The sequence below is a fragment of the Drosophila navojoa genome, chromosome 4, assembly GCF_054131105.1.
Source record: "Drosophila navojoa isolate 15081-1374.11 chromosome 4, UAZ_NAV_1.0, whole genome shotgun sequence".
NCBI classification, from domain to species: domain Eukaryota; kingdom Metazoa; phylum Arthropoda; class Insecta; order Diptera; family Drosophilidae; genus Drosophila; species Drosophila navojoa.
This window is the reverse complement of record NC_142892.1, coordinates 11,183,826-11,206,570: the sequence shown is the minus strand read 5'-3', so window position 1 is coordinate 11,206,570 and position 22,745 is coordinate 11,183,826. Positions and strand designations below refer to the sequence as shown.

Sequence of the window (22,745 nt, the reverse complement as noted above, 5' to 3'; positions counted from 1 at the left end):
CCAAAAAATGCGCCATATTGACTTTAGAACTCGATCAGGCAGCTCCGCGCTGTGTATTAAGTTGGCAGCTCTGTATTCTGTTAATGTACATAGCTGTTTTATAACATTTAGCTTATCGATTATTCCAGGACTTAAAAGTACCCGGTGTAACTATTTTAAGCTGTTGTTATTTTTTAAAAGTGTACAATAGCTGATTTAGCTGATTTAAAGAATAAAGTTTTCTGTGGAAAAATATCTTAAATTATATATTTTATAGAGTTTTTCGGAACGTTGCTAGGGCAAAAAGAAACAAACAAACAACAGCAGAGCCATTGCAAAGAGCGTTCATAGCTAACAGCCAATGTTAATGTTAAACTAGTACAGCTGTTATCACAGAACGAGAAGAGGAAGATTTAATTATTTTTGTTTTTCGACCCGTGTGTTTTTCTGTCCCCTTTTTTTCGTGTTGCATATTAAATAAAATCGGCATATAAATAGAATTGATCAAAGTTAAAGAGTCGCTGCAATGTCAGCCTTCACGGAATCCGCTCTTATCAAAAAACTATCTGAGCTAAATCCTAGTCAGCAGAGCATACAAACATTGTCCTTATGGCTGATCCACCATCGAAAGCACCACACGGTCATAGTGCAGACCTGGCAGCGCGAATTACAGAATGGTACGTAACAAGCGGGAATAAAATGGGAATTGATTTATTACATAAAACTATCTCTGTGTGCAGTGCCGGAGCCGAAGAAGCTAACGTTCATGTATCTGGCCAACGATGTTATACAGAACAGCAAAAAGAAGGGGCCCGAATATGGCAAGGAGTTCAGTAATGTGCTGCCCAAGGTGTTTACCCATATTGGCGAAACCTGCAGCTCGGAAAAACTGCTGGGCAGTCTGGGTCGCATTCTGAACATCTGGCAGGAGCGTGGCGTCTACGATCCTAAGGCAATCGCCGATTATCGGTCACGCATGAATCGCGAGGGAGCAGCAGCAACAGCGGCTGCGTCCAATGGCAGCAAGGGCGGCAGTGAATCAGCTTCGGGTCACAAGCACAACCACACCAGCAGCAGCAGTAGCGGCAACAGTAACAGCAGCAGCAGCCACAACAACAACAACAAGTCGGAAAAGTCCGAGAAACGCGAGAAGCGTAAACATGAAGAGAGACACATGAAGTCGAAGCGACCACGTGCATCGCACCATCAAAACATCAGCGTGGAGTCGCCTGTCGTTGAGCCAGAGAATGGACACACGCCTCCATATTTACCATTGGGCGAACCGCCCGAGCCCGAGGAGCTGATCAAAGCGCTGACCAGTATTGAGAACTCGGCGTCAAGCGATGCGTTGGTGCGCGAACGCATCGCGAAGCTGCCGCCCGAAATATCTGAAATAAGCTGCATTTCCAAACTAGAGGATAAGGACAAGGCCAAGGTCTTGGCCAAACAGGTGTGTACTACCTCTTCTGTCTAAAATACATTTACTAACGATTTCCATTTCTGTTCGTCCAGGTCAATGAGGCCGTTGAGCTGCTGAACGACTACAATGCGCGTCTCGCGGCTGAAATGGAGGAGCGCACCAAATTGGCAGCGATGCTGCGCGACTTTCAGGCGGAACAGAAGGAGCTGCTGGCCCAAGCTGAGCAGCGATTGGATGTACGTTGTTAGCCAATTGTATATACAATACATATATGAAAGATAATCGCCCATTGCTATGCATTAAATGTTCAATTCGCTCTATATCCACAATCCACATTATTTTGCCACTCACTCATCCTCGATCGAATGTTCTCTGTGTGTATATACTTGCAGGAGCACAAGAAGAAGCTGGCTAAGATGTTGGGCCTGCAAAAAGAGATACACGATCACTTGTCCAACTTGCCCGACCTGACGCAGCTGCCAGACGTTACTGGCGGCCTGGCACCGCTCCCCTCAGCCGGCGATCTCTTTAATACCCTACACTGAGCTGGACGTCAACACGATTCGCAAATAAGCGCTGAGTCAAAGCCTAGATTTTTACATACTATACTGATATAAATATGCTAAATACAATAGAATGACTTCGTTAGCTTATGTATTTGCTCACATTACCTTAAGCCACATTCAACAAAATAATAACAATTATTGATTGCAATTAACCTTTATTGACAGTTAAATTGAAAGCACATACAATTATTTATGCGAGGGTCGGTTGAGAAATTAATGACACTTTGGTTCTAGTGTATGACATAGTTGGCCACGCCCTGCCACTTCTCGACGAAGCCAATGATGTCCGTCACGCTGCTGGTCGGTGCCATCTTGACGGCCACCGCGAACTTGCTCCAGACATCGCGATTCACCTGGTTGCTGGAGCCGGAGAAGGTGACCGGCTGACGGCCACGCACCGGATAGCCGCTGAGCAGACAGGCCAGATCGTTTGGACCCAAGCTGGACTCGTAGAGGCCGCGATCATCGTTAGGCAGCTGCTGATCCACCTGCTGGTCCATGCTGACGGCCAGCACCCATTCGCGCACCTCCTCGTGGAGACTGGGCTCATTCTTGAGATGGATGTCCTCGGGCAGCGGCACGGAGCTCGGAAAGTCGGTGGCTGCCAAATCCGAATGATCCACCAAATTGCCGGAGCCCTCCTCAATGGCCTCGCACACGTCCAAGTAGTGATTGAGCATGACGAAGGCCTCTGCCTCGCGGCCCGCCTGCCGCAGTTCCATGCCCGCCTCGTAGAAGCCCTTGTCCACGGGCAGCACGTCCGTGTGTCGCAGCAGCGCCAGGGATAGACGCACGGCCACCGGATGCAGGGACTGCACCTGCTTGCAGGCGGCTCGCGTCGCATAGTAGTGGGCGATCAGCAGATACTGTTCGGCGTTTGCCGTGAACTTGGACTGAGCGTGCTCCGAGCCGCGCAGCCCCTGCAGCAGGCCGTAGAGAAAGTCGCGCAGCCGCTGCCACACGGCGCCGCTCTCCGCCTGCTGCTCGCGCAGCGCCAGGCAATCGAGCGCGATGCGCGCGTAAATGTTGAAGTGCTCCTCGATGGGTGGCGCTCCGTAGCTGAGGTAGAGGCCCAAGGCGGTGACGCTGTCGCCCTCGCGTATGAGCTGCGCTGCGTAGGCCGCCACGTACTTCTGCAGCACGGAGGGACTCAGCTGCTTGGCCTTCTCCAGGCAGCGCTGCCACTGGCCCTGCTCGGCCAGCAGATCCAGGGCGCTGATGATGTCGATGTCCGCCAGCTGCTCCACGTTGCCCTCGTGCTTGAGCCGGGACTTTTGCTGCTGCTCCACGTAGGCCAGCAGCTCGGCGTCGATCTCCTTGGCCAGGCGGCGCGCCTTCGACCACTGCTCGGCGCGGATGAACACATCCACCGCCTGCTTGGGCATGTCGGCGGCCAGGTATAGCTGGGCAGCCGGCCCGATCTGCTTGATGGCCAGCAGACGCGGTCCCAGCGCCTGGGCGAGGTCCTGCGCATCCTGCCCCTCCAGAAACTGATTGACTATCTCTGCGGCACGCAGTAGCGCTCGCTCCAGCGTGGCTGCATCCTCGGCATTGCTGGCGTCTATCTGCATCAGGCACTCAGCTGCCTTGCGGAATTGCTCCCGCTTGGCGAACTCGGCCGCACGCTGGAGATAGGCGCGGGAATCGGCGCCCGCATCCTCGCCCTGTGCCTGGCCCCGCTGCACTTGAGCCTGCAGCCGGCGCAGATCATTCAGGGCCGCCGGATAGTGCTCCTCGGCGATGCGCAGGGCGTCCTCGAAGAGAGCCTCCTGCTTGTAGTGCTCAATGATGAGATCGGGTCGCTGTGCGCGCAGCAGCAGCATCTCGTAGTCCTGGTAGTTGCGCGTCTCGAGCGCAGCGGAGGCTTGGCCAATGAGCACCTCGTTGACGGCGTCCGGCAGATGCTGCTCGGCCACGTTGAGCGCCGCCTTCCAGTCGCCAGCATGCTGGTACATCAGTATGGCCTCCTTCGGCTTGTGCGCCTTCAGGAACTCCGCTTCGGCCTCCTCGAACTTGCCCTCGTCCTCCAGGGACATCGCTATCTTCAAGTGCACCTCGTCTGTGGGCTTGCCGGCGAAGCGGCACAGCTCCATGGCGAAGTCGAATTGGCCGGAGTCGCAGGCAAAGCCCACGGCCGTATCCAGCAGCCCCAGCTTGCTGAGCAGCCGCACGGCGCTCTCCAGCGGCATGGACTTGGCCCACATGTAGGCCACCTGCTGGCTGGCGCCCTCGGTGCCCTTCTGCTTGGCCACGCGATAGCCATCCTCCCAGCGGGAGGAGGAGCAGTACATGTGCACAGCCGACTTCCAGTCGCCCGATGCAATGAAGTGCATCTCGGCATTCTTGAACTTGCCGCGCGACTCCAGCTGCCGCGCCAGATGCAGATGCGTGCTGTCCAGCAGATCCTTGTGGTAGCGCTCGACCAGGCGGATCATCGAGTCGTACAGCTCGCGGCGCTTGTACATGGCTATGGCCAGATCGGGCTCGTTGACAGCTATCAATACCTTCTCGGCATCCCGATACTTGGCCTGCTCCTCCAGGCTGCTGGCCAGCTGGACAAACAGCTCGCGCAGCTGATCCGCCTTCAGATACTTCTCGCCCAGCACATAGGCGCGCTCCCACTTGCCATGGCGGTTGAGCAGCTCGATGGCATCCCTGTAGAGATTGGCGCGCACCAGCAAGTCCTCAGCGCCATCCAGGTCGCCCGCGAAGGCCAGGTGCTTCGACAGATCCAGGGCATAGCGCTGTATCAGCTCCGGCTCGTCCAGCACCTTGGCTATCTGCACCGCCTTGCGCCACTGCTTGGCGCCCACCGCTGCCTCGAGAGCTTTTTGTGTGGCGCCCGCCTCAATGTAGTGATTGATGGAGGCATCCAGTTGCTTGCGACTCACCAGCCAGTCGCCCCACTGCTCCTCCAGCGCGGTCACCTCCTGAGGGGCCACAACCCGGGCCAGCTCCAGGGCCCGGGCAAAGGCCCCGCCCTTGCGGTACAGGGCCAACGCCGCCTCTGGCCGGGAGAGGCGGTGTGCAATGTCGCCGGCCAGCTCGTAGAGCTCGCTGTGCACCAGGCCCTCGGTCACCTGCAGCATCAGCTGCTCATCCTGCAGCAGATGGGGCGTCTTTAGGGCCAGGCGGGCAGCGCGCGCCGGCTTGTTGGCCTTGAGGAACAGTGCCATGGCCTGCTGCAGTTGACCCTCATCCTCGAGCACTTGAGCCGCCTTCTCCTGCTGCTCGGTCTCGAGTAGGAAATCCATGTGCTGTTGCCGCAGCTCGTCCAGGCGCGCATAGCCACGCCGCTCCGCCAGGGCAACCGCCTCGTCCCACATCCTCAGCTGCTGGTACATGGCCAGGGCGGCCTCAATGTCGCCCTGCTCCAGGTAGATGCGCTCAGCTGCTCGCAGATCGGAGCCCAGCAAAGCCAACTTGGCCCTCACCTGCGGGCAGAGTATGCCCGGATTACCCGTAGTCTCCTCGTAGCTATCCGCTTCCCTTATCATCTCGGCCAGGTAGTAGGCCTTGGACACGTTCCCCAGAGCCGCATAGCAACGCTGTGCCACGCGCAGATTGCCCTCCTCCAGCGATATGATGGCCAGATTGTGCCACATGGCCTTGGCCGCCGGCTTGTCGCCCAGCGACTCCAGAAAGTGCACGGCCCGGCCAAAGTCGTTGTCATTGACAGCTGTGCCAAACTCGACGAGGCCCTCGTCCAGCTGGTAGCTGTGCTCGCTGGGCCCGTCCTGAGTGCGTACCACAGTGCGACCCTAAGGGAGGAGACGGAGGAGAAATGGAATAAGAGCTTGACTATGAGCTACTGAGCAGGAAATTAAAGGGAGCAGGAGGTGTCCTTACATTCTCGCGCAGCACCTCGATGGCCTCGCCGCGTATGCTCTGCATGGTCACATGCTCGGGCAGGTCGATGTTATACCAGATGGCGAGATTGCCGTTGCTCTGGGCCACCACCACGTCGCTCTGCGGCACCCACTGCACAAAGGAGATGTTGCTGAGGAGCGTCTGCTTCTTGCCGCTGTAATTGTCGACGAGTATCAGGCGCAGCTTCTTGTCCCGGAAGAGCAGCTTGTGCGCCGTCTCGCTCAGCTCCAGCCAGTCGATCTTGGCCTCGTGGTTGATCTGCCCGATGATCTGCTGGCTGACCAAGTCAACCACACAGATGGTCTTGGCGTCCAGCAGAAAGGCCAGCTTCTTGTTCTCGCGCCCATTGCCCCGCTCATTGAGCCGCACTGAGATCACATGGGGATTGACGAACTCCGTGCGCACCGAGCCCAAAATGCGATTGTCGCCGTATTCCACCAGGCTCAGCTCGCCCACATTGAAGATCAGGCAGACATTCAGATTCTCGAAGTAGAAGCGCTCGTGCCTGCCCGACGCCGTCCACGGCACCTCGCTGGTCAGATTGCGCGTGAGATCGCACAGGATGAGCGACTCCTCGGTGCGGCCCACGAGGAAGTTATCCTTGCCCATGATGCGCACATCGTCGATCTCCAGGCCCAACTGCGACTCGATCGTCAGCTGCTGCGTGGGCTCTGCCAGCGAACGCACCAGCAGCTGACTGGGCGCCACAAAGATCAGCTCGAACTTGTCCTGCCAAATGGTACGCTTCAGCACCGACTCGTACAGCAGCACAGCGCCGCTGACCGAGCCCAAGGCGAGGCGAGCGCCGTCCCTGCGCCAGATCAGCGCGCTCAGCGTGTACAGGCAGCTGATCTCCTTGCTGGCGCTCTCGCTCCAGGCGCTCTGGCGCGGACTCCAGGCAAAGATGCGTATGCGATCGTAGCTGCCGAAGGCAACCGCCTGACCATTCGGACTGCTCGCGGCTACAGTGAACTCGCGCTCGCCCTCGGTGCGGGAGAAATCGAAGCAGCGCTGCTGACGGCCCTAAAGGCAGAGAGAGAAAGAGAGCGAGAGAGAGAGGGAAGGATATAGAGTTGATGAGCAGAGAGAGCAAAGACAGAATAAAACGAGCTTGGCCAGTCAGTCATTTCTTTCCCACTTCCTCTGCCCTTCCCCCCTTACCATGCCATCATAAAACACAATGCGCTGATCACAGCCAGCGGCACAGAAGCCGCCCTGCGGCCAAGCGAGTGCAAAGGGCGGCACAGGATGCTGCACCACGCGGCCCAGTGGCTCGCTGACCTCCTCGGTCAGGTAGTAGCGTATGATGGTGCCATCGTTGTGGCCGCTGAGGAAACCGTTGCCCTTGGTATTGGCGGCCAGCGAGATGCAGATGCTGTCGCCGCCATAAAGGCTCTGGGACTTGTTGCTCTTGCAGTGCAGGGCGCGCACTTTGCCATCCTCGAGGCCTGCCAAGAGGAATGAGATTAGCTTAGATTAGATTTTCATTAGATGTTGCCATTCACTTACCCGCCACAATGGCGCCGGTTGTGAGCCAAATGAGCGCCGTGACGGCGCCCGCTTGGGGGAACTTATTGCAGATGACCTTCTTGTCGTTCCAGGATTCGCCCAGCTTGTAGACATACACAATGCTGTCGCTCTGGCCCACGGCCAGCTTGGTGGAGTCCGGACTGAAGGCCAGGCCGCGTATGACATAGGAGTTCTTGCCGTTGGCCGGATTCGCTGGCTTCGTACTGAACTTGTCCCGCCGCTCGCCCGCATCGTCGTAGAGCAGGATGTGCCGATCGGCGGTGGCTATGGCCAGCTTCTGCTGGTTGGGCGACCAGGCGAGGCCCGCCACACGCTGGATCTGCTCCTGTGGGTGAAAGATATGAGTTTCGCTTAGTTAAAGGGGATCCCCACCGATCTCACCTGCCCCTCAAGCAGAGTTCGCAAATATTTTAACTGCATTGCTTGGAAAATCGCACTTTAATCTCTGTGAATTGCTCAAATTGCAGTCTATAGTTTTTCAGTTGAAAGTCCTTTCTGTGTGCGTTTTTCAGCTTGTTTTGGCCAACAGTTGTCAAGGCAACGTAGTCTACCTTGTTGCTGCTTCCGTTTTGCGCCTGCCATTCTAAATAAATGGCTTTTGTTTTGAAATGCAGCAGGTGCCGGGCATGCTACAGGATGTGGGACAGCGTCTAAAGCTGTATCAGGGGTTGCTTTTGTTGCTGTTACTGTTGTTGTTGCTGCCAAACATGATAATGTCAGGATTGACGCTGGCGTCGCTGCCAAAGCTGTTGCTTGCTTTGCAGCCACGACGGCAGCTCAGCCTGTTGGCCTAGTCCTGGCAGTAGCAGCAGCAGCAACAGCAACAGCTCAAAGGGGCGCATGTGTGCGAGAGAGCGCAGAGAGTGCTTCAATTCATACAGGTGTGCTGAGTCCAATGACTGAGGCAGCAAGTGGCAGCGAAAGTCAGAGCGAGCGAGTGAAAGAGACGGCCTACGAGGGAGGATTCGATACGAAATAGGCATAAAAACAACTCTAGCGGCAAATACGTGTTGGTTTGTGTACAGACTAGTTGAGTATATTATAATTATAAGACAATAATGGAACTGCTTCACAGAGTTATTAAATCATTTCTTTACTTCCGTATTGTTTTCTTAGATCAGTTTTAAGTTTAAACTCTTCGAATTTATTGACATACATATTACTTAACGCTCAGCATAGACAGCGCTGCACTAAGCTAACAAATATGTAAAGGTTTGTGTACGAACTAAAGCGTATACGAGCAACTTATACAAACACATGTTGAATTACTCAACTGCTTTGCAAGCAGCTTATATATTATATCCTGCACTGCTTTATTAACTCCTGCGCCGTTTAGGCTATTCACCTTTTTCGGATTTATTGAAGCTTTACCAAAAACTTTCCCCAGTTGCCGCTCAGCAAAGCTTTGCGTTGCGCTCTCGTCTCTGTTCGTGCTCGGCTCTCTTCGTGCCAGCAGCGCCTCGTGCATGGCTCGTGCCACAACGTCGGCGAGGTTGGCCAAGTCGTTGAGTCTAAACGTGCCAGCACTGGGGGACTATGGACTCGCGAATGAAGTGCGAGCCGGCCAGGACAGACTAGGCCAGGCCAGAAGTCGGTCTGGTATAGGCTAATGTATGGCAACGCATTGTGGCAGGTCAAAGCGCGCGATGCTGTCTAGGCCTGCCTGGCCAGTGCTCTACCCTGATGGAATGTGTGCGTGTGTGTGTGTGTGTGTGTGTGTATGTTAGCGCCTGGCATCCCTTTAATGAGTTTCATTAATTAAAGCTACTTTGTAAGCAGCGGCTTGCTCCTGGCTGTTGTTGCGGCTGTTAGTACAGCTGCTGCTAGTATAACAGTTGTCTGCCTGTGTGTGTGTGCTTAAGTAAACATGCAACATGAATTTCGTCCTTGACTTTTAATGGGTTTATGACAAAAACGTTGCTAACCACCACCATAGCCATTGCCAGGGCCATGATCCGCAGCTAATGTGCAGGGCGCACTTTATTGTCGCTGATTTTGCAGCCCCATGTGTGTAACTTCCCACTCTCCCTCTCCCTATGTGTGTGTGTGTGTGTGTGGATAACAGAGTTGTTAAAGCGGACGTCTGCCGGAAGCTCTTGTGGGTGCCATTTTTTTTTGCTTCTGTTTCATGCTGCATGCGCCGCACGCCATTTTTATTTCTATATGCTTAAAACCTTAAACCCCAGCCAGACTTTTGTCTTCTTCTCAAAACTTGTGCCATTGCTCCTGGCCCTTGCAGCGTATCCGCATCCGCCTCCGCATCCGCATCCGCGCCCACATCCGCAAACCCATTGTCTGTCATTGTTTTAGCCGGTCTCTTTTTTCCGCGCTACGCGGTCTGCCTGAAGCAAAGCATTCGCCATTTCCTGGCCAGCAGGAATCGGTGACTCGTGCTGCTTGGGGTTTTGATGCTTGTTCAAACAGTGTGTAGAGTATATTGGCTTTTGTGTACAATCAATCTCTCTGTCTGAAGCTAGAGAGAGATAGAGAGAGGTAGAGCTAGATTAGTGAGAATATTTGCAGCTGCTAATCCAACAGTAATCAGTATTCTACAGTCGGCTACTCCCGATGTATTCTCAGTTCCGGCATTCGTCATACTTATTATTTATGTGCTCGAGTCAAGATGCTTTGCATTTGTGTATTAAGAGGCGACAGTGGTATATGCGCACTTAATCAAAAATGCATTTGCAGCTGGTATCCATTAAAGGATTTTCCACTTGCGACCGCTAAAATGCGCTAATTCGGCTATAAGCAACAATCTGGTTAAAACTCACAAACAGGCGCCAGTTAAAATCTGAGCACTGCAAGGCGAAACTTTTCGTTTCAACTTTCACACACACACACACACGCACACAGAGAGAGAGAAAGAAAGAGAACTTTCAACCAGCAACTGCAACAAACTCTGTATATTCACGAGTGTGTGTGAGAGAGAGAGAGTGTGTTAGTGGGAGTGAATAAAAGGAACTAAAGTAAATGTAACAAAATATATAATAATAATAAAAATGCAAGAAAAGCGCTGGAAAAAGCGTTGCAGGAAGTGCGCGAAAAATAACAGCCATTGCGAGTGCTATGCATAATGAATAACATTTTCAAATTAGTTTCCGGTCAGTGGAGATTTTAACGCGGCCTGTCGAGCGCAACGGGTAATGCCAACAGCTCGCTGTGTGCGTGCGTGTGTGTGTGTATGTTTGTATGCAGTAGGTGCATTATAGCATTTTTGCAATTCAATGCAAAGTAGTTTTCCTTTTTTAATAAAACAAAGCAAAAGCAAAAGAGGCAAAACAAGCTGACAGACAGAGAGCAACAATCACAATGATTGCCAGCAAGCAAGACTGACTAGCAAATACTCTAACTAATTTGGCAATTATTATAGAAATATATTCAGACTCTAGCAATAATAGCAATAAAATTCATAGTTTTGCTGTTTGAGTTCGCATGGAGGAAAATAGAGGTAAATCAGCTCAGCTTCACATCCTCTAACGTCTTCGGTTGCCCTCTACTTAAACTTGCCCCATCACATAATACCCAATTTCAACAGAGATAAGCACGCTTGCTTGCAACTCAAAAGCCGGACAGACAGACAGACGGACGCTTGTGAAATATGTGAGCTAATGAAATCAAAATATGAGTCGCCCAGGAATTGCCACAACAAATGCAAAATAATCACCTAGGAGAGCCGAGTCTGTGAATTCCCAGCGGTTTGACAATTGGCTAACAGCATTAACGATTGCAGCATCCTTGACTGCAGTCGGTAGCCAGCCATCCAGCCAGCCAGCCAGCCAGTCATCCGGCCACTACGCCATCCAGCATCCAGCACTCAGCATTCAGCATTGAGCATTGTGAACTGCCTGCGTTTGCCGTCAAAAGATGATGCAATCGTTTTGTTGGCTCGAGGGCAACATTTATGGCTCAGCTAGCGGGCTAACTGGCGTACACTTTTAGCCAAATGAAATGTGGCACAAAGGCCTTTGGCATAAATTTTAACGGCCAGCAACTTCTTTAAGAATCTAAAACACGCACAAAGCTAATTATGTGAATGCTAGAGGGTGTACTTAAAGTTTATATAATCTATCTCTCTTCATCTCGCTATCTCCCATTCTCTCCCCATCCCTCTGTCTGTCTCTCAGCTGCAATGAAGTAGGGCGAACAGTTCTTTAAATTTATGGTAATAAGTAGAGATATAAAGGTAAGAGAAAAGCTTTGTGTACACAATAGTGTAAAATGCTGAATACCAATTATAATATATAACAGGAAAGAAAAATAACAAAAAAAAAAAAAAATAATAATAATAATAACATCTCAGCTTAAGATTTGCAGTTTAGTGGAACACGAAAAAGATTTTCTTTTAAATTTATGATGATAATGCAGAGCAAACAGAATTAATTGATTAACTGACAACATTTTAATTTTAATTTTTATTTTTAATTTAATTTAAATTTAAATTTTAGTTATAATTTTTATTTTTATTTTTATTTTTATTTATTTATTTTTTTTGTGGCCGTAGTCGAAGCTGTCAGGATTTCAAGCTAAATTACAAAAATAAAATAAAAAGAGAAAATAAATTTGTAGACTAATTTGTATTCAAGCTATAGCAGCTTAAGGAATTATTCATTCTCTCAAAGTTTCCATTGAAATTATAAATAAATCTTTACTTGTCAGCCCGATTTTATGTGTACAATATATTGAATGACTTTCTATCTCTTTCATTCTTACAGCAAATATTCCTATTTATTTATTTATTTTCATATATAATTTTGTCTCCAACTTTTAAATTTCAACCAGCAACAAGTTCCTGTTTAAAATTCTGATTATTGCTCCATTTTTTCTTCAGTTAGTTTGGGATTTGCTATGTCTAAACAGTGAAGGACACAGTTCTTTCCTATCTGCCACTTTCCTATAATAAATATGCTAGTATATGTATATTTAAATTCATTTAGAATATACGACTAACTCGCAATAGCTGCCAAATGCTTTTGGGTGAATATTGAATAATAAAGGAGCAGTAAGACCTTTTCTAAAACAAGACCATATTGCCTTAAAACTCATCTCTTGTCTCTTTTTCTCTCAGCTGAAGGAACGCAGAACTTTAAATTTATGATAATAAGGTTGGCATGAAAAACAAGAGATGCTAAAAATGGCTGGAGATTGATATGTTAAAAAAAGAATAACAATGCAGGGAGATGTGTATAAATAAATAAATAGATGTATGTATATAAATATGTATATATGTATACATATGTATATCATTTGCCTTTCAGTTAAGCTCCAAAAGGCAAGTTGTGGTCAAATGGGGATTTTCAATGTGTAAAGCTCTGCGCATATCTAGTATTCAGCCAATGAATATACTAAAAAATTAAATATATGTATATTTATATATATAAATATGTATAGAGTTCATAGACATATGTTTAATACCCAGATTAGCATTAAAAATGAATATTATACTCATCTATATCGCATATACATATACACATACATATCCATATAGCAGTTCAATAAAGGCTTAACAAAATGTGCAACATATGTGTTAAATAAAACTAAGCCCAAAGCCTTTAGCTGCTGACCGCAAAGCCAACCCAATGGCCAATGGTCATGCAAACACACACACACACATACATATGTATATGGATGTATATGTGTGCAGTAGCTGTGTGGATGGATCATTGTGCGCTTTATAGCTGATGTTTTGTGGCATTTATGCTTTTGCTGCTTTAAGCAAACAGTGTGCGCTATTAGCCACAAAGTCTTGCCAAATAAGAGCATAACAGTGTGCGTGTGTGTGTGTATGTGTGTGTACTTGTAAAAGTTTATACATATGTGTATAAATATATATATATATATTTTCTTTTTGTCGCGATGTCAGCATAAGCACTTGCGAGTTTCATATTTGCCGCCTCACTGCACAAACACACACACACAGACACACACTCAAACACACACACACAGAGACATAGTGATATCGGTATTCGTTTGCCGCTAGCCGATTTCTTTATGCAAATTAGCCTTCGTTTCGTTTGGCTCTTTGCTGTGGGCCTTGCTTTCATATTTGTATATTTCTTTCATTTTTACTCTTCTTTTCTTCTCTTCTTTTTTTTCTCCTTCTGTCTTTTGCATAAATTTCAAAATTTCATCTTTGTATTTATTTGAAGTTTTGCGTTTTGACTGTCATATAGCATACTTTTACGGCCAAAGCCTGAGTAATATGTCGGCTGTCTCCCTCTCCCTCTCTCTCTCTCCCTCTCTCTCTGTATCACACACTTTGGTGTCTCCTTTAGCTCTCTGTCAGTGCTCATTGCCCTCGTCTTATTTATGCACTAACATTAAGAATTATTAACTTTGATAACTTGACTTATTGCACTACAGTTCCACTGAGTGTATGCCGGGTCTAAAGCCGTAAAGCCCACTCCTCAATAGCTTTTACTCACACTCGCTGATTATACACTATATATACCCTAGAGTATATGCACTAAGTCACTGAATTTAACATTTTTATCGCCTTTAAGATTTAAATGTGAAGGGAAGGACATTTTCGTTTTGCTATTGAAATTTCATTAGGATTTGCTTATATATATTTCCCTCTAATTTGATATATTTCTGATCTAAAAGTGTGTTTACACTTCGTTTCATTCTACATGCTCCGCTTGTTTTTTTAATACAATTTTCTGTTGCTCTCTCTCTCTCTCTCTCTCTCTTTCTCTCTGTTTTTTGTCTTTCATTTTGATTCCGTGCATGTGCGGAAATTTTATGTGACACTTGAGAGATTTATGTGCTGGGCGTATGAGGTGGGCGGTGGGGGCGTGGTGGGAGTGAGGCCAGCCGACAGTGCGATTTTACTCAAGTGCGTGCGGGCGTGTTGTAGTTGTCGTAGGCGCTGCCTGGAGGCGTGGCCTTGCTGAATTTTAAAACAGACAAAGAGACAGTCACACACACAAACACACACACACAAACACACACACACATACACATACCTCTGCCTTCTGCCTTCAGCCTTCTGGCTGCGAATTGGCAGGGAACAGCAGTCGAGCGTCGCCGTGGGAAATGTTAATTAATTTTTGTCCTTCAACGCGATTTTTGCAATATTTGGCATTTAATTTAAGCTCCAGCCAGCTAAGCCCAAAACAAGTCGCGCAATGAAACGAAAATGAAATTAATTTCGAAAATTGCTTGACATCCGTGGATCAAGACAGTTGTGCGACACCTTGGCGACAGGTTAATGAATGCCACCTGCAAAGACAGCTAGATGCCCCAGCTGCTTGCCCTTTGTCAGTTGTATAAATTAGAAGGCTAAGCGGGCGTTGTGGGCGTGGCCAGTTGCCAGTCAATTTGCAGCTTGCAGTGCATAGTCAAAAATAGAAGACGAGCACAAACACACACACACACACACACACACACACACACACGCACACCCGCACAATTATAAATTTGTTTTTGCATTTTTGCTGCTGTCGTCGCTGCGTTTATTAATTAATCTCTCTCTGGGCAATCAATCTAAATCGCTTGTCAGAGCAAAACCCAAAAACAGGCAGCGCCAACAATAAATTAAATTCTATTGTGCGTTGACTGACAACAGCAACAGCAACAGCAACAACAACAACAAGTTCGGGGTCATCAAATATGAAAATCCGCTGGGGCAAAAGTTCAAAGCGTCAATTTGGTATAAACCAAATTGTCAAAATGCTCGACTTTGGCCAGTTAATTAAAAATAAATTGAAATTATTAAAATGTTACGAGTGTAATTATAAACGGTCATGTCCAGAGCTCACGCCCACACCACGTGGCACCACCACCAGCAGCAGCACCACCTTCGCCCACAGCAATTTCTGCAAACGATTCTTGTGCCAGCTCACATTTGATTGATGGCTAACCTAAAATGTATATCTCCCTCTCACTCTCGCTGTCTCTCCCTCTCTCTCTCTCTTTCTCTCTGAGTGCATTTTTTGACGAATGTGTCATGAATTTGTGATGCGGCCGAACCGAATTGAAGTGGATTTGCGTCCCCTGCAGCGCGACAATGCTCGAACAGTGAAAACAGTTGTGGTTACGCAGTTGTGGTGCGGGCCCATCATGTGGTGCACTTACAGCTGACCCACAGCGCAGCACCGCTGCTGCGGTAATATGCATAAAAGCTTAGCTCTACGCTACGATGCATTGAAACGTTAACAAAAGCCTGCAGAAATAATACCTTAAATACCTTTGCTGGACACATGCGATGGATCAATATGAGAGAGCTGTGAGCGGGTGGGAGTTGGCTGGCCAAGGAAATAGCCCAACTGAGTTGCTCTGCAAATATTTATATAATGTAAATATAAGATATATTTATCTAACCACGTGCTGAACTATTTATTATCTGAGCTAGTATATAATTCAACTGTTGTCAGCCTCTGGAGTGGCTTGATTGCAAATTTGTCAAGCACTCATCGAATCGAAGATGTTTTCAGAGAGTTGAACTGTGAAGGCTTGACAAAATTATATTATTTGTTGATTGACCTTAATTTCAACAATTTACATTCAAAGAAAACTGAAGTGGTTTAACGATTTACTTAAATAAGAGTAAGCTAAATGAAGTGCAAATAATTAAGCAATTTTTGAAATAATAGTTTCAAATGCAAAAACATATCTCAAAGTAAGAGAATGGTTTGAATTTGATACACAATATATGATAAAAATAAAAAATAAAAAAACAAATGGCTATCATAAATAATAAAAGATATACGAGTATAAACTTCCTAAAGTATTATATACATACAATTTTAACATATGGCAATGAATATATAAATGTTTTATATTTTTATTAGGGTGTAGTATAAAGGAATATAAAATTTTTTAAAAATGTAAATGATTATAAATGTTCCTAAATACCAAAAAGTAAAATAAAATAAATAAAAATATTTATATAAAACAATTTTTTTTGTATTTATAGTAATAGACTATTTTTATATATATTATATATTTTTAAAATACAAAATAACATTTTTAGAATATTTTATTATAAGAATAAAATATCACTAAAATTTTTGTAGTGAAATATAAAACGTATTTTTTATTAAATAGTATTTATTATTAAATATTTACAATTTTTATTAAATTTTTAACTGTATAACTGTCTTTAAAAAAAATGCAAATACAATTTAAATAAATTTTAGTACCATTAAAAAATATTACCATTATAAGTTTACTAATATACAATTTTTTATTAAAAATTTAAATAAAAAAGTAAATAAAATTAAGAAATTAATTTAAAAAAAAAAAATATGTAAGACATAAATAAGTAAATGTGCTTATAAGCCAATCAGAAATATCAGAAAATCACATCTACACTATACGATTATTGAATTTCGCTTAGCCATTCAGCCTGCAGCCATTCAGAGTTAATAAATGTCTCCATGTGCTGGCTACAGCTGTCCCCGAGCAGCTGCTGAGCAACAATACACATACAATGTATATACTCCACCTTGTCGCTGTTGCTCTCACCTCAACAGCAGCAACTCGCTAAGGCCGCATTCAATGGATTCCGAGCAGAAAAAAGAGCTTAGCTTAGCTCGTGTGACTTGGCTGGCCGTCATCCAGGGCGTATGCTTAACAGAGTGTAGTTGCTTATTGAAATATTTGATTACTGATTAGAGCTGTTTAGCAATATTGTGTGTGGCTTATCGGGCAGCAGTGTCCTGTGAAAGGCTATTAGCCGGAGTACAGGACCTGCTGCCAACTTGCTTGCTCGGTTGCTCGGTTGCTCGTTTGCCTGTTTGCTGGCTTGCCATGCACATCAACAGAAACATGATCTCATTAATCATACGCATGCATAATGGCTCGTGTCGTAGCAGCGACAGCAACAGCAACAGCAACAATAACAAGAACATCATGCTAGGACATGCCCATTGGCTAGAGCCAAACAAGGTCCTCTACTAATGCTCAGCTATATGTTATAATATGTGTGTGTGTGTGTGTGTTGTTTTTTTCCTTTCTGCTACGGCCACTGGCCACGGCAGGTAGCAAAACGTGGCACTGAGTGCCTTGTCGGCCAGCTGGCGTGGATTTGGGCGTGGACTGTGGCAATGCAGGTCAGGTCAGGCGACTACAATAACAGCAGCGTTGCCTGATAATCATGTGTCATTGTCGCAGCTGTCGCTACATGGTTTGCCAACTTCCTTGGCCGAAACGATTTTTGCCTCCTTCGCGCTGCGGGCTAGCACGCCCCGGACTCTAATGCCGTACACACTGGCCATTTCATGTTTCTTTGCGGATAATTAAAGAGACGTCAACCATGGCTGCTCCATCATCAGGCGGCAGCCCAAGCAGCCCGGGCAGCCCAATTAGTTCCACAATTTAATTATGCGTCCAACAACAAACTGGCAGCACCTTTAAAAAGAGCACTACCTCTCGTTCGCTCTCTCTCCCACTCTCCCTCTCTCTCTCTCTTTTGGCTACAATTTGCAGCTTGTAGTTTATTTGATGCATGAATTATGTGCTTTTAATTGCTGACCCGGCACAATCGATGCCTAAGCTGCTCGTTTGATTCATGGCATGCCACACGACCGCTATCCCGACCCGACGATTTATCTTCGAGTGTCCTTTAGCTGCAGTCGTCACAGCTGCTACCATTACGCCCGTTCTAGTGCAAGCCAAGTTTCAAAATGATGTATACACACACATACATATATATATATATATGGGTATATAAATAAGGTAGGCTGTATACCCTATGGACAGTTGAAGCAAAACAGTCTAAATATCCCATGTTGAGCTCTAAGAGCAGTACAAGTGAGCTCTAATGGCGGGAGAAGTGAATACTCTCGGGAGTTCTGCAGTCAGTAAAAGTAGGGTAGTGCAGCTTAAATACCCTATGTATATGTATATGAGTAGTAGAAGTAGAGAGTGTTTTCTGTATGAGCGTGGAAGCTTTGAAGGTAACTATATCTTAGGAAACTCTATTGATAAGAGAAGAACTGAAGGCAGTCTTAATAGCCTCTACAGCTTTATGGGCAGTAGAAGAAAGCTCAGTTGCTCTAAACTCTCCGTGAAACTCTTTAGATAGTATAAGTAGATTCCATACTTGGCAATTGCCTTGTATTGCATGATCAAGCTTTAAGTTACTCTCTTAGCTAATATGCCCTGCTCAACTATTTCTACCTTAGCTTAATGTCACCAAAAAGTAAAGCCTGCTCTACGAAGCGCCAGCATATAAATTGCAAACACACATTCTCATACCCTCTAAGAGGCCAAAATCATTTTCACACTTAACTTACTCTTGATAGTTATTTCTAATTTATCTCTATAAATACTTTCCCATATTTCAATACATCAAGTCTCAAATCAAAAAATTCATCTGGTGTCCCTTCAGCTAGGGTATCTCATCTTTAGCATGCTTTAAATTTCTGCATTTTTATTCTAGCTGCTGGTTTTTGGCCTCGACTAAGCTCGGCTAAAATAGACGGAGAGGGGGCGAAAGAGAAGGTGCACAAAAATAAACGAAATGTTCTGCTGTGCTCTGTAATTTGAAGAGCATTTGCTGAACATTTGCTGAACATTTTGTGTGCATTTTGTTTACTTACGAGGGTCGCACACCAAATCGGCATTCATCAATGCAGAGCCAACACACACACACACACACACATACAGAAAGAGAAATTCGATTCGAAAAAAAACTGTTTGTTTGTTTATCCCCCAAAGCTTATCGAGTTGTGTTTTTGCCGCCTTTTGTTGCACTACTAGCGCCACTGCTGCTCCTGCTCCTGCTGCTGCTGCTACTCCTGCTGCTGCTGTTGCTGCTGCTGTCAAGCTGCCAAGCGGCAATAGAAATTTAAATGGCAGTTTTGTGATTTTTTTCGCAACATTTTGCAGCTAGATATTTGCTGAAACTGTGTCGACCGAATCGCTCGCAATTGACAGAGCGAATCAATCGTTAGTGATGTGAATGACGGCGGCAAACGAAACATTTCAATTGATGTGCTTAAATAAACTGAGCCAATTCGAGGAAATTTGCCTTGGAGTCAATTTCAATAAATAAATAACATTTATTAGCTTAGACATATTCTTTGTTCGCACGCCTTTATTTATTATTATTTTTTTTTTTTTAGCCAAGGCTCTTGCATTATTTATGCCTCTTATCTATGACCCTTAGCTGCTTAAAAAACTGAATTAAAAATACTGCCACATAACTCATACGCTACGTACGCCCAGCACGAAGAGCAGAGACTATGGACTGCAAATGCAGCCATTAAAAAAAAAAAACGAAAACTGACTTAAATTGTGCCCCCACTCTTGCTCTCCCTCTCTCTCTCTCTCTCTCTCTCTCTCTCTCGTTTCACTTTCTCTTTCTGTCTTGCTGTGCTCATAGATAACCCAGCTGCTATGCGGTTTTATATTTAGTGCATTGCAGCTGCTGCGTTTGCTCTGCAGCCAGTTCATTCTTGCCTTTCATTTTAATAACTGTTCTCCAAACGGTAAGTAGGTGTTTAGTAGCTATTATCACTCTGTGTGCATGCGTGCGTGTGTGTGTGTGTTGCAGAGTGTTTGCTGTGTGTGTTGTTTGCACATTTTGAACTCTTTAGCGTCAATAATTTATGTACTGTGCCAACAGATTATGATTTATGTTTATGTGTACAGCAGCTGGCGCTTGCTTGAAATGAAAGCGCACGGGGTCAGCCAGCAAGGAGCTGGCATTGTTCCGTTTCGTCTGCCTTTTAGCAGGGAGCTTTTAGCACAGCTCCATATTTCAAGTGTCTCACACCACCCCAAAATCTGTCTTTAATGTGCAAATATTGCGCCAAAAAAGAATGCTTAAAGTGACGCTAAGTAACAAGTTGAGAAATTGCGAGGAGGCGCTCGTAAATTGTGCGAGAGCAATAAACAGTCGATATCAGGTAAGAGGCGCAGTCAATGGAACGGGCGCATATTGAAAACACATTTTGCCAATAAAACAGACAACATTTCTACATATGTTGTGTGTGTGTGTGCGAGACAGTGTCTGTGTGCGTGTGTGAGTGCTTTTCAAAAGTAATTCAAGCAAGAAAAAACTTGGGTAATTGAAAGTTTGCTCATAAAAATTTGTCGCTTTGCCTTTTCGCCAGCTCGTCTGGAAGTTTTCATTATGCAATCCAAGTAGGATCTCTCCATCGCCCCCACCCTCGATAGCTACGGCCACAAAACTATTATCTGGAGCACTATCGAGACGCCCGAAAACTAGTTGAAGTGCTTGAATTGTTTACGTTGATAAGTTTCGTTTCGCTTCAATTTCAGTTTCAGTTTCGGTTTCAGTTTTAGTTCTCTCGTTTTTTCTTTAGCATTGCATTTTTATGGCTGGCCGTAATGAAAACGCAAACGGGATTGCAGTTAAATTGCAGTTGAAATGGGTCTGGAGACAGCGTCTGGCATGCTCTGCTGTCAGTTCGGGCCACTTGAAACTGTTCCAATTTCGCAGCTAATGATAAATGGCCGCAGCTCAGCTCAGTTCAGCTCAGCTTTAAGCCGAGCCAATGGCAATGGTGTCTCCGCTTTCACAGCAAATGATATTGAGACATGACAGCAAAGGAATGCGAGAGTGTGGATGGCCGGAGGGAGACATGTCTAAAAGCCACATGAGCTCAGCCGCTAGCCACTCGCAAATCTATGGCACAAACAAAAGCGCTGAAAGTGTCATGCACAAGGTCTTAGCAGACACACACAAACACACACACACACAAACACACACAGAGACTGGCGCACAGTCAATTTGTGTAAGTTGTTGTCGGCTGACAGTTAAGGCTTTAAAGTGGGTTTGGCCAATGTAATAAATTAGATTTGCTCAACTTCGCCGACGCCGCCAAATATTTAACAGCAATCAACGTGGCAGCGCCACGCCCACAACACAAAACAGCTTGACTGAGCTGAACACAAAAACCAAAACGAAATTCAAGTCTAGGCGTGGAAGGCACGACTAGACGATGCTCTGTAGAGATGAAATAATATATAAACTCGGATAAGGAATCAACTCATTTTTGAGAGTTGGGAAAACTTTTATAGAGAAATATTTATTGCGCTCAACACTTCACTTGCTCAACGGCATGCTCGCTGCCTTTGAGCTGTCTACAGGGTATCTGAAAAGCCAGAGCCAGAGCCAAAGCCAAAGGCAAAAGTAAAAAGGGCAAAACTTTGCCCTTTGCGCTGTTTGCTGTCATTGTCGCAGTGTCAAGTTGAACGACAAGACGAAAGGTGTCAACAATGACAAACACTTTTAACTAACCAAGTTCTGTTGTTGGCTGTTGGCTGTTGGCTTGTTTCGTGCCCCGATAGAGAATTGAAGCTTAAAGAACTTCCGGCTTGGCATTTGACACTGGGCAAGCAGAAAGGAACAGAGCAAAGCGACGGCAGCTAAAGGAGTACAATGCAAATTGACCAGGCTGATATAATGCCCGGGGTGACACATCAATTTGCTTGTGTGTGTTTATGGGCATGTGTGTGTGTGTGTGCGGGAGGTTTTGGTCTCTTGTTACAGGTAAATCAATCGAAGGCTTTATGCGTCCGACGAGCCGTGGATTTTTATGTGGCCCCAAAGTCGCGACGAATTTCCTGGGGCCTTAGTGTTGGATATTACGCTAAGTACGGACTCTTCTTCTTCTCGGCCTCTTCTGCGCGCTGTGACAAAGCCTTTTTATGGCCCACACACGCATTGTCAGCGCCGCGCGGAGATTTTATATGCCGCTCCCGGGCATGTTATTACAGCTAAGTGGCAGCGGCGCGTTGCTCATACGCCATGTTGCAGCGACCAAATCAGCGCGACTGGAATGAGAGAGCCTTTTGCCATTTTATAGGCATGCTTTGCCGAGTGTAACTGAGCTGCATGGGTTGCCACACAAGTTGTTTAGATTTCTTGAATCAATCATTTGCCTGCCTTCAGCTAGCATTCGCCGTTAGCTGTTCGCTAGTTCTCTCTCTCTTATCTTTCGAGTGTCATCTGATATCGGGCCACACTCTATGGGCCGCCCTCGTGGATTCAACGTAATTTGCTTGGCGTTGTCATTTCGAGTGAAACGACTGTGCTTAGGCGTATTTATTAGCCTCTTGGACAGAACGAGGCAGCTGCAGCTGCTTGTTAGCAATGTGATCATCGTAATTGATAGTTTTTTGTTGTTGTTGCTGTTGTTGTATTTTGTATTTGCTATTGTTGTTGTTGTTGTTCGTCTTGGAATTTGTTTCGTTTTTGCTGTTATTTTTTAGGCTTAAAAGGCTCAGCTTGCGGGAGCATATAACTCACGTGGCCATGCCATAAATTTTATTGGATTTACAAAAGGTTTTTTTTTCTCAGTTTGCTTTTCTATTTAGAATTTATAGAATTTCAAGCCCAATTAGCGGAAGCTGTGAGCAACATTGCTTAAAGCTGAGCTGAACTAGTTGCAGCTGGCTGC

General features: G+C 46.2%; 2 protein-coding genes across 2 annotated transcripts; one reads left to right on the top strand and one right to left on the bottom strand.

The window, feature by feature from the left end:
• Positions 1-316: 316 nt before the first annotated feature.
• On the top strand, positions 317-2,052 carry LOC108652299 (regulation of nuclear pre-mRNA domain-containing protein 1B). The gene is made up of 4 exons (XM_018102448.3): positions 317-656; positions 720-1,429; positions 1,492-1,635; positions 1,792-2,052. The coding sequence occupies exons 1-4, from the start codon at positions 506-508 to the stop codon at positions 1,942-1,944; spliced, it is 1,158 nt and encodes a 385-aa protein (XP_017957937.1). The 5' UTR covers positions 317-505; the 3' UTR covers positions 1,945-2,052.
• On the bottom strand, positions 1,505-8,148 carry Oseg2 (intraflagellar transport protein Oseg2). The gene is made up of 5 exons (XM_030384308.2): positions 7,747-8,148; positions 7,345-7,690; positions 6,997-7,283; positions 5,815-6,858; positions 1,505-5,726 (listed from the first exon to the last, which is right to left on the bottom strand). The coding sequence occupies exons 1-5, from the start codon at positions 7,783-7,785 to the stop codon at positions 2,196-2,198; spliced, it is 5,247 nt and encodes a 1,748-aa protein (XP_030240168.1). The 5' UTR covers positions 7,786-8,148; the 3' UTR covers positions 1,505-2,195.
• Between the last annotated feature and the right edge of the window lie 14,597 nt (positions 8,149-22,745).

What these genes read in the sequence shown, in the direction of transcription:
- LOC108652299 (XM_018102448.3), top strand. Translation starts at nt 506, where the DNA reads ATGTCAGCCTTCACGGAATCCGCTCTTATCAAAAAACTATCTGAGCTA. An exon ending in GCAGCGCGAATTACAGAATG is followed by an intron (nt 657 to 719) that starts GTACGTAACAAG and finishes CTCTGTGTGCAG; the next exon opens with TGCCGGAGCCGAAGAAGCTA. An exon ending in CCAAGGTCTTGGCCAAACAG is followed by an intron (nt 1,430 to 1,491) that starts GTGTGTACTACC and finishes CTGTTCGTCCAG; the next exon opens with GTCAATGAGGCCGTTGAGCT.
- Oseg2 (XM_030384308.2), bottom strand. Translation starts at nt 7,785, where the DNA reads ATGCAGTTAAAATATTTGCGAACTCTGCTTGAGGGGCAG. An exon ending in AACCGGCGCCATTGTGGCGG is followed by an intron (nt 7,284 to 7,344) that starts GTAAGTGAATGG and finishes TCCTCTTGGCAG; the next exon opens with GCCTCGAGGATGGCAAAGTG. An exon ending in TCGAGGTGCTGCGCGAGAAT is followed by an intron (nt 5,727 to 5,814) that starts GTAAGGACACCT and finishes CTCCTCCCTTAG; the next exon opens with GGTCGCACTGTGGTACGCAC.